The 18,690-nt window shown below is 47.7% G+C and overlaps 1 protein-coding gene and 1 pseudogene across 10 annotated transcripts in view; one reads left to right on the forward strand and one right to left on the reverse strand.

The window, feature by feature from the left end:
* Window positions 1-18,690, forward strand: part of STX2 (syntaxin 2) — a 49,220-nt gene that overhangs the window by 7,034 nt on the left and 23,496 nt on the right. For 9 of the 10 annotated variants that reach the window (XR_004439486.1, XM_033220099.1, XM_033220096.1 and 6 more), the window contains exons 2-4: window positions 5,555-5,629; window positions 11,339-11,438; window positions 18,434-18,508. Coding sequence is in view for 9 of the 10 variants with exons in the window: in XM_033220099.1 (XP_033075990.1) it covers window positions 5,555-5,629; window positions 11,339-11,438; window positions 18,434-18,508 (250 nt within the window). In the remaining variant the exon portion in view is untranslated. Of the gene's footprint in view, window positions 1-2,585; window positions 2,899-5,554; window positions 5,630-11,338; window positions 11,439-18,433; window positions 18,509-18,690 lie in introns of those variants that run through there. The other variant, XM_033220094.1, reaches the window with a different exon arrangement.
* On the reverse strand, window positions 15,906-15,995 carry LOC117091268 (annotated as a pseudogene).

Consider the following 18,690-nt stretch of genomic DNA (forward strand, 5'->3'; position numbering starts at 1 on the left):
TGCCTTGTCATTTGTGGATACTTTCCCACTCTCCTCCCCTTGTCTGTGTCTGCCCTTTTCTTGCTCTTCATTCATTCATTGACTTGTTCGTTGACCTGGTCGTCACTGACTGGCGGCTGTGTGCCAGGTACTGCTGGGGGCAGGATGCCTGCGTTGTGAAAAGACAAAAGTCCTTGCTCTCCTGGAACCTGCAGCTGGGAGATAGACAGCAGCTAAGCAGATGAATCCATGTCTTTCGCAGTCCTTGCTGTGAAGGAATAAGCAGGGTGAGGGTGTGGGTGTGGCTGCCTTGGCCGGGCGGATCAGGGGGCTACCCCGTGAGCTGAGCTGTGGATAAGAAAGTGGCTGTGGACAGGGCTGGGGGAGGGCGCCCTGGGCAGAAGACACAGCAAGTCCAGAGGCCCAGGGTTGGGAACAAGGTCATGCAAGGGACAGAAAGATGCTGTCGGTAGTGAGTGAATGGTCAGTAGTGGGCGGAGGTGAGACACGAATGAGCTGGAGAGGTTGGCTGGGGCCAGATCATGTGGGTTTCTCTTCATCTTCATGACCTGCTGTAAAGGGGCTGCCCCCAGCTCCCAAGTTTAAACCCTCTCTAGTTCAGGCTCTCCGGGCTTCATCATGTCAGTTTTGATCCTTATTCCTCGGGCGAGATCATGTGATGGGCCCTTGGTAGCTCAAGATTAGCCTGGCAGTGTCTCATGTCCACGTGCCGTGCTAGGGGCATCCAATTTAGTGCAGCTGCTTTGGAGAGCGATTTGGCGTTGTTTAGTGAAGCGGAAGGCGCTTCAACCCCATGGCTCAGTGGTCCTCTCTCTGCATGTGTGTGTGTGTTCCAGAAAACCATCCTGACATGCACGTGCAGCCGTGTAACTGTGGGTTGTTATATTGTTGGTAATGGAAAAATGTTGGGGACAATAGGAGCCTGGATGAATAATACATCATGGCTTTTTATGTAAAGGAGTGTACGCAGCAGGTAAGATGAATGTGTGAGGTTGAACCATATGGTGTGGTTTCACCTAACACTAGAGCGATATATGCTGAGTGGAGAAATCTGAATGTATAGCTGAGAGGAAAAAAAAAAAAAACAAAACCAAAAAAATGATTAAGTTGCAGAGGCAGGCCGAGTGCAGTCGCTCACGCCTGTAATACCAGCACTCGGGGAGACCAAGGTGGGAGGATTGGTTGGGCCCAGGAGTTCAAGGCCAGCCTGGGCAACATGGCAGACCTCATCTCTAAAAAAAATATGTCTACCTGTAGTCCCAGCTACTCAGGAGGCTGAGGCGAAGGGGTCGCCTGAGCCCAGGAGGTCGAAGCTGTTGTGAGCTCTGATCACACTACCGCACTCCAGCCTGGGTGATAGAGCAAGACCCTGCCTCCAAAAAAAAAAAAAATTGCATAAGTATAATACTACTTACATAAAGTCTAAGTGCCTGTTAAAAAGTGTTTATGTGATAATAATGGGAACAAGTGTTAATAAAAATACAAAAAAATTTAAAACAATGTAACATTTTATCGTAGGTATAAAAGTGTAATTCACCATACACAAATATGAGAGAGTAGGTTACATTTAGCACCATAGTTACACACTGGCCCAGAGTCGGCATTTACTTACTTGTTTTTTGAGACAAAGTCTCTCTCTGTCACCAGGCTGGAGTGGCACCATCACTGCTCAGTACAGCCTCAATCTCCTGGGCTCGGGGGATTCTCACAAGTGTGAGCCACCACGCCTGGCTGATTTATGTATTTTTTGTACCAAAAATGGGGTATCACCATGTTGCCGAGGCTGGTCTCAAACTCTGGAGCTCCAGTGATCCTCCCAGTTAAACCTCCCAAAGCGCTGGGATTATGGCATGAGCTGCTGCACCCGGCCAGCTTTTACCTACGTTTAGTTACAAGTCTTCTTTTCTTTTTTTACCCAAGTGATTTAATTGTGAAAAATAAGTCAAAGTATTCTAGCAACACAGTACTAAAACCACTGTGTCTGTCAAGGTTTGTAATTTCTTTGTCTACGGTTACTATTTGTGTGGAAGTTTCTTAGCGTGTGTGTGAACAACATGCAGAAGAAAGCCAGGACTCTGTCCAGCTTTGGATTCTGCCATTTGTGATAGTTCAGCTTCTGTTGAATTATAAATGATGATTGTTCCAATGACTCTCCTTTCTGTTACGCAGTTTCTAAACCAGGAAGCTACCTGCTACCTGTTCCTGACAATAGTATTCACACAGGGGGAGTTGTGATTTTACTATAATGCTTCTTTTAAGAAGACTTCTGTTAACATTTAACAGAAATGGAATGCTGATATTTAAATGTTTATCCTGTACTTTGACACTTGGGAAATCAAGTATGTCATATAGGAGAGTATTCCCTGGCTTGTAGTAAACGTTTGCCACAAGCAGTTTGGTTATTTACAATGAATACCCTCTCATAATCATGGCTGTTGTACAGCTGTTGCACTGTCTCAGCTTGAAAGACTGAACGTGGACATTCATTGAAGATCAGAATAATGTAGCTTAGGGATAAAGCCAAAAAAACTGCTTTGGTCATTTTTTTTTTTCGAATGGAAAAGCAAACACAGTATTATTGGGTCTGTTTCCTGTTATCTAATCAGTTTTAAGAGTTCCAGGTAGAAATAAGACATGTAAATCAAGGCTTAAGAATAAGAAATAAGACAGTAGAGGAAACATATTCCAGTCATGTGGATCTTTGCTGGCCTACGGGTAGAGAACCAAATTGTTTACCGGCAAGCAAATGACTCGGAACAAAAATCTGCCCGTGCCATGGGTTCAGAGTGGAGGAGGATTGACGCCACACCACTGTGGGGGTGCATCGCACAGCATGGGAAGGTCACCATGGGAGAGGACGATTGAGTCTCTGGTTGTTTACACCACGCCACTGTGGAGGTGCGTCGCACAGCATGGGAAGGTCACCATGGAAAGCGACTTGCTTTCACAGGGAAGCGTGGTACTGGGGAGCATTGAGATGGGTGCAGCCTCTTTGCTGGAGCCGCAGGTGCAGTCTCCACAGTAGCATCTGCCTCGTGGGATTTGCCTCAAGATGGTCTTATGGTGTGGGGTAGGAAGTGGTGGGAAGCGGTGGGTGTCAACCTAAACAGACAGGCTGTGGCTTGACTATTGTTAAGCCTGGGTGGTGGGGACAGTGAGGGCTCACCCATAGTATTCCTTCTACTTTTGTATATGTTTACAGTTTTCCAAATAAACAAAAATGAGGTGACTTTGAATCTAGAACCTAAAGTTACTGACAGAGCAGGGAGGTGTGAGATGCCCTGAGAGCCATGTGGCACCTCCAGGGTGGGGTGAAGCACTTTTATGGCCCTGGGCTTAGGGCCACAAGCGCAGTCTGCAGCTCAGTTTCAGCTCTCCGCCCCTCCTCCCCACCCCTCCATGGGTATTTGGGTGAATGCACAGTCAGTCAATGACTTAACGTGGTCATGCTTCACTCCATCATTCCTGGCCCTGTGCTTCTGAGACCGCACAGCTGAGAAGACAAGGCAGATAGCCACAGGGAAGCAGTGAGACCCCGGGCCCAGCTAGTGGGATTTAGTTTGCCCAAGTGAGCACTTGGAGACAGGGAGGGAGCAGGCTGTGGGCCCGAGAGGCGGGGCTGGCACACACCTCTCGGGTGTAGATCCTCTTTCTAAGAGAGGGAGTCCCTGCTAGGGGAGTCTGTGGGGCCTGGCCTGCATGGCTGGTGGGGCTCCGCAGCACAGCTCCTCCCCCATCCCATCTTCCCCCAGGGTAGAGTGTGCTTGTCAGAGCAGGGTGTGTGGAATCACAGCCACAGGCTGCTTCTGCTCTGCCGTCCCTGCTGAGTGATCCCTGCACTGTGTTTCAGCCTCCTCACTGGCAACGTGGGGCCCATAAAACTCATGAGAACATGTGTGGAGAGTGTTTCAAATTGCCTACCACTTGTGAGCTGGAACTAAAGGACAGCTCTTACTCTTTTTAAGAGGGTCAACCTGGTACAGTTGTTAAGATGGTGAGTTTTGGAAAGTCAGACGAACTGGCTTCATCTACTGGTTCGGCACCGCTTAGCTCTGAGACCATAACCATTGAGCATGTGTTCTCTGAAATAGCCATGCCAGTACCTGCCTTATGGCGGGGATAGGGGGTGTGGTACCAGGAGGATTGACAGATAACACACCTGGCCTGCCTCCTGCAGACCCTGGGCACCGGCACTCAGTATCTTCAGCCATTCTTTTTTGGTGTTTAGAGTGGTGTGGGATCCTGGAGAAGAGTGTTAAACTCTGTGGGGTCTGTCTCAATGTTAGTTTCTGCTGCTTGTCACTTGATTGCCATTTTGTCTTGAAGTGCTGCTTTGCTTAGAATGACAAGTGTATGGGCTGGGTGCAGTGGCTCATGCCTGTAATCCCAGCAATTTGGGAGGGTGAGGTGGGCGGATTGCCTGAGCTCAGGAGTTCGAAACCAGCCTGGCCAACATGGTGAAATCCTGTCTCTACTAAAAATACAAAAAAATTAGCTGGGTGTGGTGGCAGGTGCATGTAATCCTAGCTACTCAGGAGGCTGAGGTGCAAGCATTACTTGAACCCGGTAGGCGGAGGCTGCAGTGAGCCGAGATCCTGCCACTGCACACTCCACACTCCAGCCTGGGTGACAGAGTGAGACTTTGTTTCAAAAAAAAAAAAAAAGAAGAGTAGGGAGGACTAGAAGCAATTTCAAAAGCCTTTATTGGTTTATATATTAATATGACCCGTGAAAGTAGTGTTACCTTATAAAACACTGATAAATATCTTATCCTTAGAGTCTTCTGATGGAGATGGGAGAATGTTATCTCTATTTCATGGACAAGAGGCAGAGACTGAGACAAGCTAATGGGCTGCTGGGGAGGAGGCTGGAGCCCAGGTCTTCAGTTCCTGATCAATGGTCGTTCTTCTGGATGATGTGGGGTTTTGTTTTGTTTTGTTTTTGTTTTTGTTTGTTTTTAGATACAGGGTCACTGCAGCCTCAACCTTCTGGGCTCGGGTAGTCCTCCCACCTCAGCCTCCCAAGTAACTGGGACCACAGGCATGTGCCACCATGCCTGGCTAATTTTTTGTGGAGACAGGGTTTCATCTTGTTGCCCAGGCCGGTCTTGAATTCCTGGACTTAAGCAAGCCGCCCTCCTCAGCTTCCTAAAGTGCTGGGATTACAGGCGTGAGCCACTGTGGCCGGCCAGTGTTTTTACTGTTTATGGAAAATATGCAACACAAGCAGTTTCGCTTCTTGAAGGTGAAACTGGCCTGTGTGATATTGACTTACATAGTGAGAACTAAATGATTCTAAGCAGCTTAGTTCTGAGAAAGCCACCCCTTGCTTCTCTCCAGATCTTGCACCTTCCCGGCTGCTTCAGCCAGGATCTGTTCTGTTGAAAATGTTGTGGAGTTCATTTGGGGTAGATAGTGGTGGCTGCTAGTTTGTTACAATTTGGTGCTCTAGTGAGTTGAGATCTTGTGGGTATTGAACTGTTTTTGTATTTCAGTTCTCTATTTGTGCCTACGTAAAAATTTTAAAAATCCGAATTTTCCATTTTTCATTGTAGTGTAGGAAGAATGATGATGGAGACACAGTTGTTGTGGTTGAGAAAGACCATTTCATGGAGGATTTCTTCCATCAGGTAAGAGCGTTTAATGAAACCCAATCATAGCCTGCCTACCTGTCCTCCCTCCCTCCCCCTCCCCTCCCCTCCCCTCCCCTCCCCTCCCCTCCCTTTCCTTCCCCTCCCTTCCTTTCCTTCCTTCCTTCCTCCCTTCTTTTTCTTTTTCTTTTTTTTTCTTTTTCTTGTTTTTGGAGACAGAGTCTCACTCTGTTGCCCAGGCTGGGGTGCAGTGACACAGTCTCGGCTTACTGCAACCTCTGCCTCCCAGGTTCAAGTGATTCTCTTGCCTTAGCCTCCCAAGTAGCTGGGACCACAGGTGCGTGCCACCCCGCCTGGTTAATTCTTTTTTTTTTCATTTTTAGTAGAGACGGGGTTTCACCATGTTGCCTAGGCTGGTTTCAGACTCTTGAGCTCAGGCCATCCGCCTGCCTCGGCCTCCCAAAGTGCTGGGATTCCACGTGTGAGCCCCCGCGCCTGGCGGCTTTCTTCTTTAAAGATGTATATCAATATGGTTGTGCATTTATAATATTTGAAATAATACTTCAGCTAATATTTTTAAAAGTTGTTTGAATTACATAAGTTCTCTGAAATTTTTAGTATGATCACAATGTTAATAATGAGAAAAATGCAAATCATCGTTCTGGTGCAGTCCAGGAGGGAATTGCGTGCGGATGGTGGAGCTGTGCACGCGGCCTCCGCGTCTGCTGGGGCCAGGCCTGCAGCGCCCTCTGCTGGTGGGTGCGCGCTTCTCCCACCCGGCGCTGGCTGCTGCAGGAGCGCCTCCTCCTTGCAGGCTGCCTTTGGGAGGTCCTGCGGCGCCCCTTAAGAGAGTTTTACAAAGGCTTCCCTGCAAGATGGGCAGTGTCTCAGAACGAGGACTCCTTGGTTCTTCAGGAAGTGGTGGTTCCGGCAGCAGAGGTGGCACCTGGCTGCGGGCGCAGGGGTCAGGTGTGCGTGGCTCCCACCAGCACTGCCACCCCTCCACTGGTGGGAGTGAGTCCTGAGGGCAGGTGCATAGAGCAGAGGACTCAGGGTCTGAAATCGGTGACTGATCAGCTGTATATCAGCAGGTAGAAGACTCAGAGGAAAGTCACTGGTGACCCAGTGGCTGATATTTTAAGACGTGGCAGCCTGCCAGTGCTGGGATCCTGTCTGAGGTGTGAGGCCTCCCCTCCTGCTTATCTCCCCAGCACAGCTCTTGGGCTTAGGCCCTGCTGAAATTCTCAAACCTAAGAACTATCTGATCTAATGTTGCATAATTTCAAATTTTTGAAATTGAGTCACAGAACAAATACATTGACCTTGTAAAACATGAAGAAACGAAAACACATGTCCAGTGGGTTTTTTAATAACGGAACCTTCATTGCAGGACTCGCCTTGATTATTGGAGGACTCGCCTTGATTATGCTGAATCTCATGGGATAGTTAAACTCGACAGCCTCAGCTGGCCTAGCAGTGCCTAGATTTGAACATTTTAATAGGTTTATAAAAGTATATGGAAAGTTATTAGTTTTTCAGACTCAATCAGAATTTCTTGAATATCTCACATAAGCGTGGTCACTGGTTTTGTAGTATTTGTTAGTTGCTACTGTTATCTAAAGGAAAAAACCACTAGATGACATTGTAAGCTACAAGGAAGTTCCTTTAAGGTATAAAGGAGTTAAGATGCTTGGATTTCCTGATTTCACTTCTTGGAAATGAGATTTTTTAAATTGTCTTTAGCCTTCCTGCCCCCTTTGTCAAATTATTATTTTTCCGATTTTATTCCTTTTACTTAGTTGCTTAACTCCATGCAAGTTCTTTGTAAAAATGTATTTATTTTAAAGAATCTCCTGCCATTAAGTGTTGCATTTAATAGAAAAGTTACATAGTGCAGGCTGGGCACAGTGGCTCATGCCTGTAATCCCAGCACTTTGGGAGTCCGAGGCAGGTGGATCACCTTAGGTCAGGAGTTCCAGACCAGCCTGGTCAACATGGCAAAACCCTGTCTCTACTAAAAATACAGAAATTAGCCAGGCATGATGGCGGGTGCCTATAATCCCAGCTGCTTTGGGAGGCTGTGGCGGGAGAATCGCTGGAACCCGGGAGGCGGAGGTTGCAGTGAGCTGAGAACACGCCACTGTACTCCAGCCTGGGTGACAGAGTGAGACTCTGTCTCAAAAAAAAAAAAAAAAAAAAAAAGAAGCACAGAAAAGTTACATTGTGCAATTCACTGAATGCCATTAAGCTGTGGTCTTTGTCTATCTGGTGCCAGGCTGTCTTTGCTGCTGGCATCTCAGGGGCATGTGGGAAACAGGTTACTCATGCGTTAGGAAGGCTTGCCCAGTGCTTGTCCTCACTGGGTTCTAACTTAAGCTCAAGCTTTCATTTGTTAAATAGTCAATTTAGTTTACACTTAATTTCTGTGAAATGACTTCCTAGACAAATACAGAAGCAAATAATGTTTGTTAATATAAACTCATTCTGGTCTTCAATATCACATAGAAGTTTGCAAGAGAAATGGATTTCACATGGCGAGTGTTTGGTTAACACTAAAACAGTGCTCTGAAGGGTGGCCAGGGAGTCTCGTTTCTGCGAAGATGATTTATAATGGAGCCAAAGGACCCCCCCCCCCCCCCCCCGTGCTATGTTATTCCTGGACGTAAAATGCTAGCTGGCACTGTTCTCTCTCGGTGCCTCTCTGGATGCGGGGTGGGTAGCCCTGCAGTTGCCTGTTCCTCTGGAGCCACACGGGGGCTTGGAGTTAGCAGTGGTATATATTGCAGAACTCTCCAAGAGTTAAAATAATGTTTTTTTTTTCTTTTACTTTCTAACATATGTGTATTACTTTAGAAATGGTAATTTTGCTTTCTTTTCTTGAGTCGGAGCCTCGCTCTGTCACCCAGGGTAGAGTGCAGTGGTGTGATCTCGGCTCACTGCAGCCTCCTCCTGGGTTCAAGCAATTCTCTTGTCTCAGCCTCCTGAGTAGCTGGTACTACAGGCACACCACCACGCCTGGCTAATTTTGTATTTTTAGTAGAGATGGCATTTTGCCATGCTGGCCAGGCTGGTCTTGAACTTTTGATCTCAAGTGATACGCCTACCTTGGCCTCCCACAATGCTGGGATTACAGGCGTGAGCCACTGCCCCTGGCTTGCGTGATTCTTTAATACTTAGACTTTTCAAATCTGGTCTGGGGCTTGGCCTAGGAGTCCCTAGGATCCTTTCAAGAGGATTCTGTGGTCAAAGCTCTTTTCAAAGTAATACTAAGATGATCATTGCCATTTTCACTCTCTTATGACTGCACAGTGACGGAGTTTCTCAGAGCCAACACACAAAAGAGTATCTGTGACGATCAGGGTGCTTTCTATTAAGCTAGACATTAGATTTACAAAAAGTGCAAATCACTGCCCCTGTTTCCACTGATTTTTTGAAGATCTATTTTTTCACAGAAATGTGTTATTTATGTTGACGTGTGTCAGTTTCCTGCTGCTGCTGTAGCAAATCACTGTGGTTCAACAACACGTTTATCACCTCCTTCTAGTTCCAGGGCCTGGAGAAGCTCAGGTGCTGGCAGGGCAGAGCTGCGAGCCTCCTGGAGCTGCCTTCCTCTCCAGCTTCCGCAGGCGGCCTGTGTGCTTGGTTTTCCTCCACCTTCAAAGCCATCACTCCAGCTGCTGTTTTCATGATCAAGTGTCCTTTTTCCAACATTGGTCCTCTTGTCTTGTCTTACAAGGACTCCTGTGGTTCCGTTGGGCCCACCCGGATAATCCAGGGTAGTCTCCCATCTCAAGACTCAACTGGATCACATCTGCAAAGTTCCCTTTGCCGTGCAAGGTGACATATTCACAGACTCTGGGATTAGGACGTGGATTGTGCCACAACATGTAACGGTTAATAATTCTTTTTTTTTTTTTTTTTTTAAGAGCAGGATCTTGCTCTGTTGCCCAGGCTGGAGTATAGTGGTACAATCACAGCTTACTACAGCCTCAACTTCCTGGGCCCAAGTGGTCTTCCTGCCTCAGCCTCCTGAGTGGCTGGGACTGCAGGCATGCACCATTGTGCCCAGCTAATTTTCTTTTTTTTTAGTTTTTGTAGAGATAGGGTCTCTCTGTGTTGCCCAGGCTGGTCTTAAACTCTTGGCCACAAGTGATCCTTCTGCCTTGGCTCCCAAAGTGCTGGGATTACAGGCATGAGCCACTGTGCCTGGCCTATAATTACTATTTTAAAATGAGGAAGGAGGTAGGAGCTGGCAGCAGAGCATCTTGCTTCAGGGTTCACCTGGCTACTTCTGTAGCTGGATCTCCCTCTACTGCTGTCTTCTAAGAATACTTGCGACTTTAACCTATTTATGCCTAGTGTTCCATTATTGGAACGCTAAGCTTGTGTGAGTTATTTATATCCTACTGCTCAGGGTCATTGCCAAGGTCTGATTTTTCACACACACAAATTGTAGCCTCTGGCATAAATGGGTTAATGAGGACCGACCTGGAGAATTCAGGATAATTTCCCATCTCAAGATCCTTAGTTTAGTCACATCTGCAAAATATCTTTTGTCCTATAAGGTAACTCACAGGCCCAGGGATTAGGACCTGAACATCTTTAGGGTCATTATTCAGCGTGACATAGAGGTTTTTGAAGATAATGTTATGACTCCATCTAGATAAATCTTGCTAATGATACATTACATTTTGAAACACATATTGAATTTAAACATTTAGAGGTCAAAGATAACAGTTATGAAGGTTTGGCTGTATGAGCTGTAGATACCTCCTCCCATAAGAGTATTATTATTATTTTCTTTTTTCTTTTTTTTTGAGACAGAGTTTTGCTCTGTTGCTCAGGCTGGAGTGCAGTGGTGTGAACTCTGTTCACTGCAACCTCTGCCTCCTGATTCAAGCGATTTTTGAGCCTCAGCTTCTGGGGTAGCTGGGATCACAGGTGTGTGCCACCTCAGCTGGCTAATTTTTGTATTTTTAGTAGAGAAGAGGTTTCTCTATGTTGGCCAGGCTGGTCCTGAACTCCTGGCCTGAAGTGATCCGCCCACCTTGGCCTCCCACAGTGTGGGGATTACAGGTGTGAGCCACTGTGCCGCATGTTTGATGGGCTTACTTCCTGGTTATACTGAAAATGGGTATTAATAGTAGTATGCTTCTAATTGGCCTCATCTGTTTCATGCTTGGGACTTGACTAGAAATTTTTACAGCCTGATAGGTTTTCCTGGTGAATGTTGATTGGTACTGCTTTAGGTATGAAGGCAGAAATATTCATAGGGTATATCTTTATTTTTTAAATTTAATGATACTGCCGGGTGCAGTGGCTCATGTCTGTAATCCTAGCACTTTGGGAGGCCGAGGCGGGCAGATCACGAGGTCAGGAGATTGAGACCATCCTGGCTAACATGGTGAAACCCCGTCTCTACTAAAAATACAAAAAAAATTACCCGGGTGTGGTGGTGGGTGCCTGTAGTCCCAACTACTGGGGAGGCTGAGGCAGGAGAATGGCTTGAACCCGGGAGGCGGAGCTTGCAGTGAGCCGAGATCGCGCCACTGCACTCCAGCCTGGGCGACAGAGTGAGACTCTGTCTCAAAAAAAAAAAAAAAATTATACCAGTGTGAGAATGGGAGAGGCTTTTATTTCTTATATGGTAATTATTTATTTCCCTCCTTTATTCTTCCCCTTTTAGGGGATGAAAAGTGGTCACAGATTTGAGTTTGCCATGCTATAATGACTCTCTCTCTCTCCTAGATTGAGGAGATTAGAAACAGTATTGATAAAATAACTCAATATGTTGAAGAAGTAAAGAAAAACCACAGCATCATTCTTTCTGCACCAAACCCAGAAGGAAGTAAGTTGTTGGTTTTAACAACAAAAAGTTTGTCTGTCTGTGTGTCTGTCTTGCTCTCTGCAGCACAGGCCTCAACTCTGGCTTCACGTTAGATTCAGGGGAGTTTGTACGAAATGCTGATACCCTACAGAGTCTGAGGCGTTTGGCCTGGGGCGAGCCAGGGCATCTGTATGGTTTTTTTTTTAAAGCTGCCCATATGATTCTAATGGCCAGCCAGAGTGAGGAGCACTGATGGATCATATCCTAAAGAATACACGAAAGTGGCTTTGCAGGACTTAGGAGCCAAGATTAGACCACAGTTCAGCAAGACAGCACTTTATGTTCAGAGGGCAGTGAAGCCGGGATTGACTTGAGTACATTTGAGTAAATTTAGATTTGAGTAGATTTAGTAGATTTAGATTTAGTAGATTTGAGTAAATTTAGAAATGTTACTGTTTGATGATAGTCCCTTTTGGGCTCTAAAGAAAACCATTGCTTTTTTGTCTTTTGTTTTGTGACAGAGTGTGAACCAAAATGTAGGCAGCAGCCTCCAGCCGCTTCCTTGGTGGGTCTTTAAAAAGCAAAATGCAGTGATTCCCCTCTCCCAGTGACGGGCCTGGGATAATGCAGAGACAGACAGGCTCTTGGCCTTCCCGCCCTGTTCCTAAAGAAAGAGGGGAGGGTGGGAGGGAGGAATGGGGACTACGGTGCTCCGCCTCCCCCGTGTCTCCCCATCCTCCGGCAGGCGCCCTGCTTAGGTCCCCGTGCCTCCCCGGGATCCCCCGTTCACTTCAGGACCTGGGGCAGGGCTGGGCACGGCGGCCGCCAGGTGGCGCCAGAGGCAGCCGGTCCCGGGCGGGTTCCCGGTCCTAACACGGCCCGCGCCGCACCACCTGCAGCCACGGATCCCAGGGCAGAGAGGTGGACGAAGGACCTTTTACCGGCATTTTTCTTTTTTCACTTTCTACTTTTGTATTATTTCTTTTTTCTTTTGTATTAAAAGAGCGTCTTTGCCAAACGTAGATATTTCAGGCCCTCCAAGACACGGATCCAGCCCTGCAGGAGCATGAAGTGTGTGTGATTCTGGTTTGGGTTTTAGTGACGACAAGGCTGGGATTATCCCTGCAGGACGGCGGGGACTTGATTCGCTCCTGCAGTCAGCCGTCAGCCTGGCTTGCGCCCTGTGTTCGGTGCCGTCGTCCTGCGGCGGCGCGCGCTCCCGTTTTCTCTGCTTCCTGTTCCCTCAGCGGTTCCCGGGGGCTCCCCTCCGACTGCGCTGGGACCGCGTCTGCGCCGTCTCCGTCTCCAGCGCCGCCTGCTCCCGTGCATTCTGTGCTTTTCTGCGGGAAATCAGACTCATGGAGACCCAGGTCCTTGTGCGGAAGCCCCTGAGGGCCCTGGAGGAAGCCGCACCTCTGTGGCTCTGGCTTCAGATCCTGTTCCACCGGTTATCCCTGTGTGGCCTTGGACGCGTCACTTAACATCTCCGGGACAGTTCCCACACGTGTGAAATGAGCTAGTGGTGGCATCTGCCTCTCAGTGCTGTTGTGATTCTTCCCCTCGCCGCCCCAGCGGAGCCTCCCTCTGTCGACCAGGCGGGAGTGCAGCTGCGTGATCTCAGCCCACTGCAGGCTCAGCCTCCTGGGCTCAGACAGTCCTCCCACTTCAGCCTCCTGAGTAGCTGGGATTACAGGTTTATACATCTCATATATATATAACATATATATACATATATAAATAATATATATACACACACACACACGCACACTTTTTTTTTTTTTGGGAGAAACAACGTCTCACTATGTTGCCTCTCTCCTGTCTCCTCCCCTGCAGGGCATGGGGGCCGCTCATGGGGCTTTCTGCCTTCAGAAACGAAGCCGTGAACCCGCGTAAGGAGCTGCCGGGCCAGGGTCCGGCAACCCCCTCCCACTTGCAGGGCCTTACTAGGGAGCCTTGGCTCCAGGACCCCTGCCCTGCTTCAGCCCAGCTGCCCCCACCACAGGCTGGGACCACCCCACCCTAGGCCTTCCTGCCCTTGCGGTTCCTCTCCCCTTCCTTCTTACCTCCTTCAGTGAAGATTCACTATTATCTGAAGTTATCCTCAGTTTAGTATTATTCTCGAAGGATATTTTCACTGAGTGGAAGGTTCTAGTTTAGAAGTTACTTTCTTTCACCACTCTGAAGATTTAAAACATATTTTTCCAGTGTCTTTGGCTTTACTTTTTTTTTTGTCAGCTAATTAGAGCTTTTAAGGTATTTAGTTTTTGGTCTTTGGTTTTAGCAGTTTTACTTTGATGTTTTGAAATGTGGTTTTCATTTTATTTTTCCCTCTTATAAGGCTTCTTGAATCTTTGGATTGACATTTGCTGGCTGTGTTTTGAAAAACTTTGGCCATTACTTCTTCAAATAGCATCCTTGCTCCTTTTTCTGTCATCTCTCTTTGCGACTGAAATTGTCTTTTAGAGCTTTTCACTGTATCCTTTCTGTCTGTCCTCTTTTGTTCTCTCTTGTTCATCATGTTTTCTCTATATATTTCATTTTGAAAATGTTTTCCCTGACTTATCTTTTGATTTCTCTTCAGCGATTGTCTTGCAGGTCAGGGAATCTTTCTTCATCTATGGAATTATTTGTGGATTGGTTTTAACTCCTAGAATTCCATTTGGTTCCTTTTAATACTGTCCTATTCTCTGAGAAAATTTATGATATTACATTTTATCTCTGTGAATGTAATTGTTTTAACATCTGTGTCTGGTAACTTCATTAACTGGTGTCTCTGTGGATGGGTTAATGTTGTCCGTTTTTGTTGGGTTTTGTGTGTGTGTTTTTTTGCCTGGTTATTTTTGATTTGAGTTTTGAGCTTTGTATTGGAATGATGTGTAGTAATAATTCGAGTCCTGAATGATATTTTCTTTTTAAAGAGGTGATTTATTTTTATTTCTGGCAGGTGGTTAGAAGCACCAGCAGTTCTGGACCTGATTTTAGGGATTGAGATGATTTAGGCTGAGACTTCAGCCCCTGCGAGGGCCAGCTTCCCACCTGACTGTCCTCCTAGGGCGTCGCCTCTCCAAGTCAGCAGTCTTCTCAGCTTCTCTGCAGCTCAGTTGCCTTTTATGGAGTTGGCACCTGCCCCCTGGTAAAAGTGGCTGCAAAAGTGGGGCCCACCTCTTTGGGTTTTCTTCTTCTGAGTCTTCTTTCCTGCCTTGTTAGGTTTCTTTCTTTTTTTATTGTTTTGTTATATTTATTTTTGCACCTTGTTAGGTTTCTAATGGCTTTCCACAGAGTTAAAAAGAGTAGTGTCTACCCTTTCTAATTGTTCTCAGCAGGTGGATTGAGCTGAATCACCTAGGCCGCTAGAAGAGGAGGTTCCCGACATCAGTGATTGGAAATGCCACGTTTGTCACATGTGACCTTATGGCCGGTGTCTTGCAGGATCAGACAGGCAGTGCCTCTGGCCGGTGTCCGCAGCTTGCAAGATCAGACAGGCAGTGCCTCTTTCATTTTGCTGATGAGCTGCTTAAGCCCCTGTGTGCCTGTACTGGCAGCAAGTTCACTCTTTCCTTCTTGAGTGCCTCCCACCCGTGCTGTGTAAGAGCTAAGGGCTTTCTTTCCCCAGGGAAGTGAGTCCTGCTGTGGCCCACCAGCTCAAGAGGGAGACTCTCATCCACCGGCAGGCCCGGCTCTGAGATCTCGTGGTTTCTGTGGCTGCGCAGTGGCTCACGACTGTCTCCCGAGTCTGATTGTCCTCCGCTGTGCTCAGGTGCTGGCTGGACCGGACCGCTGCACAAATTCTCTTGCTGTGTGTACATTTTAACTTTGACGCCTACACTCAGCCCTCATTCCCCAGGTACAGTGGCTGGGCCTTGGCGGTGTTTGCATCAGCCTCATGCACCACGGGAGCCAGCACTCCCGCCACAAACTGTGGACCTGCCCCCTCTTTATTCATAGCAAGTCTCTGTAATTCCTGTTCAATGCCCCATTTTATAAGGCATTTTGTGTTCCCTTTACTGTCCTAAAATGAAGTTCATAGATGATATAGCCTACCTACTTCCATAATTTTTTAAAAACGTGTAATATCCAAACTAATATGAAGGAGACATAAAATGGAAGTAACTGACATATTGAAGTACACATTGTATTGTGCAGGCTCAGGCACAACACCAGAAAACGAAATTCAGGCACTTGCCCCCTACAAACAAGTCCTGTGACTGACAGCCAAGACTGCAAGCCGATGAGGCGTTGTGATTCAGATGCTGTCAGCACCTTCCCGGTGCTTTTCCTAAGGCAGTTGTGTCGCTGAAAGAGAATGAAGTACAGCTTTCTCGCCGTGCAGAGCGGTGTCACGGCAGTCACACTCCTGAAAATCCACTGGATATTGAAACGATGCAGATGAGAATAGGACTTATTTGTAAGCTGGAGTCAGGTTCTGGGCTCAGGAAAACAGGTCTTTTCTCCTGCCCGAGTGAGCAGTGTTCATTTGGAAGTTATGCAGGTCAGTGGGTGATGTGCTGACATAACGAGGTTCGAGGGTGGCACATCCCACACGTGCATGGACACCCCGTCATCACACTCAGGAACGTTGTGTGGTGCTGGCTGGTGCCATTCCTGGCTCCTGTCTACTGGATGCCAGTGGCTCTCCCTTTTTTATGATGACTGGAAATAGCCCACAGATTTCAGAATACCTCTTGGGGTGGTAGAAAGATTCCCCTGAGAATCTCCCTTTAGAAACATGTTCACAGAGAGAACCACGATATGGCCCCTTTGTGTCTAGTTTCTCTTTTTTTCTAGTTTCATCCATTATCAGAATAATTTTTCTCCATTTTTTTCTTTTTCTTTCCTTTTTTAAATAGAGATGGCGTCTTGCTAGTTGCCCAGGTTGGCCTTAAACTCCTAGGCTTAAGTGATCCTCCCGCTTCAGCCTCTGAAGTAGCTGGGACTACAGGTGCACACCCCTGTGCCCTGCTTAAAAATTATCTTTCTAGGCTGGACGCAGTGGCTCACGCCTGTAATCCCAGCACTTTGGGAGGTCGAGGCGGGCGGATCACGAGATCAGGAGTTTGAGACCAGCCTGGTCAATATGGTGAAACCCCAACTCTACTAAAAATACAAAAATTAGCCGGGTGTGGTGGTGGGGGCCTGTAATCCCAGCTACTTGGGAGGCTGAGGCAGGAGAATTGCTCGAACCCAGGAGGCAGAAGTTGCAATGAGCTGAGATTGTGCCACTGCACTCCAGCCTGGGTGACAAGAGCAAGACTCTGTCTCAAAAAAAAAAAAAAAAAAAAAGATCTCTAATGCATCTTTACTGATGTCTTTTTTTGCTCAGAAACCTTCAGTGCTGACTGGTACCCTCCGTAAAAGCCCCAAAGTCAGGCGGGCCTGCACACTGCTGCCCGGGCAGCCTATAGTCAGACTCCTCCCACGCCAGTCACTTCAGCCTACTGTCCTGCTGCTCTGTGCTGCAGACCCTTCTCCTGCCTGCAATAGAAGCCACCAGTCTCTCCACGCCCAGGCCAGATGTCCCCTCCTGCGGGACAGCTGCAGTAGACGCCTCTCCTCCTGGCTGCCCGTGGCGTTTTGTGAAACCTGTCGTCCGTTGTTAGTTTCTGCCTGGCGTTGGCGCTTCCTGGGTTTGTCTTATCTTTTTTTTTTTTTTTTTTAACTGAGTTATTAGATCCCTGGTGATCTTCTTAGCCTCCTTAGATGGCACGAGCCTTCACACACGTACTCAGTAGGTATTACTGGTGCGCGACCTCTCACCTCTGGACATCACTCAGTCTCTGATCTGGTTCTGAAACCCTGGAGGAGCCAGGCTGCATCCGATGACCATAGCTGAGCATGGAAAGAAGACTTAGCATGCGCTGGTGTGCAGTGGGTACTCGGGGCACCCTGCGTGTGCTCAACTGAGGGGTGCCAGGAAGAGAATGGCATCTCTGAAAGCTTTCATTCTTGGCCAGGTTGCCTATGGTGGGAACGTTTGCCTTTTCCCTGGCTGATGCCTGTGGGATTGAGTGAGAGGCAAATGCAGGGCTCTGTGACAGGACAGCAGGGGCTCCAGAGACAGGGCGGGGCCTTCCTGTCTCCCAGAGACGGGGCGGGGCCTTCCTGTCTCCCAGAGACGGGGCGGGGCCTTCCTGTCTCCCAGAGACGGGGCGGGGCCTTCCTGTCTCCCAGAGACGGGGCGGGGCCTTCCTGTCTCCCAGAGACGGGGCGGGGCTTCCTGTCTCAGCAACTTCTGGCCAAAGGAGAGGGAAACCCCCTTCAGGCCACTCCAGCCACTGGACTGGCAGACGTGAGTGTGCGGCATGGAGCAGACATCCTGCCACCCTCCCTGGGCTCTGGGGCAGCCAGGCATGAAAGCAGAGGCTGCTGTGACGCCCTGGGGCGGCCTTAGTTCTCAGCACCGCCCTGGAGTGTGGGCCCTGCTCTGCCAGCCTCCCTCCATATCAGGAGGCCAGCCCCTGCCTCCATCGCCCTCTGCTTGCAGCCCTGAGTGTCTGAGAAGCCAGGCCAGGGCAGCCGGCCCAGCAGCACTGAAGTGGTGGCTGTGATTATTTGGGCGTCCTGGGGAGACAGCTGATAGCACCAGAGAAAAGCACACACACAGGAGACTTTGTTGAGATCATCGTTAGGTCTTCGTTGTCCTTTCCCAGGGCTAGGTGTTAGCAGTGGATTTAGGCAGCCATTTCATTCATTGGTATAGACCAGCAAGTCTCAAACTGTGTCACCTGGAGGGTTTGCTAACTCAGCTTGCTGGGCCACTGCCCCCACCTCAGTTTCTGAGTAGGTCCAGGGTGGGGCCCGGGGATTTGTGTTTCTACTAAGGTCCCGCCTGATAGTTATGAAAGCTGCTGTCTAGGAACCCACCTTGAGAACCACTGGTATAAGTGGTAGTTTTTCTTACAGAAAAAAAGTGAATATTTACTAAGGATACATACTGTTTCACTGAAATTCATTGGATATCATTTATGTTGGATGTTATAGCTCAGATGCTGTATTTTATTTATTTTAAATTTTTATAGAAATAAAAGAAGAGCTTGAAGATCTGAACAAAGAAATCAAGAAAACTGCAAATAAAATTCGAGCCAAGTTAAAGGGTAAATTTGAAGTTTTATGTTTAATTGGGAGTGTGGGTTTTTGTTATTTTATTCTTTATTGGTTTTTGTTATTTTACATTTTTAAAAATTAAAATTGTGACTGCTTTAAAATAAATTATTTGTATGAAATTCAGAGTACTAATTCATACTGAAAAAGGTTATGTGTTACATTTTTTATGACA

This window comes from Trachypithecus francoisi, unplaced genomic scaffold (assembly GCF_009764315.1).
Source record: "Trachypithecus francoisi isolate TF-2019V2 unplaced genomic scaffold, Tfra_2.0 Lachesis_group11, whole genome shotgun sequence".
Taxonomy (NCBI): domain Eukaryota; kingdom Metazoa; phylum Chordata; class Mammalia; order Primates; family Cercopithecidae; genus Trachypithecus; species Trachypithecus francoisi.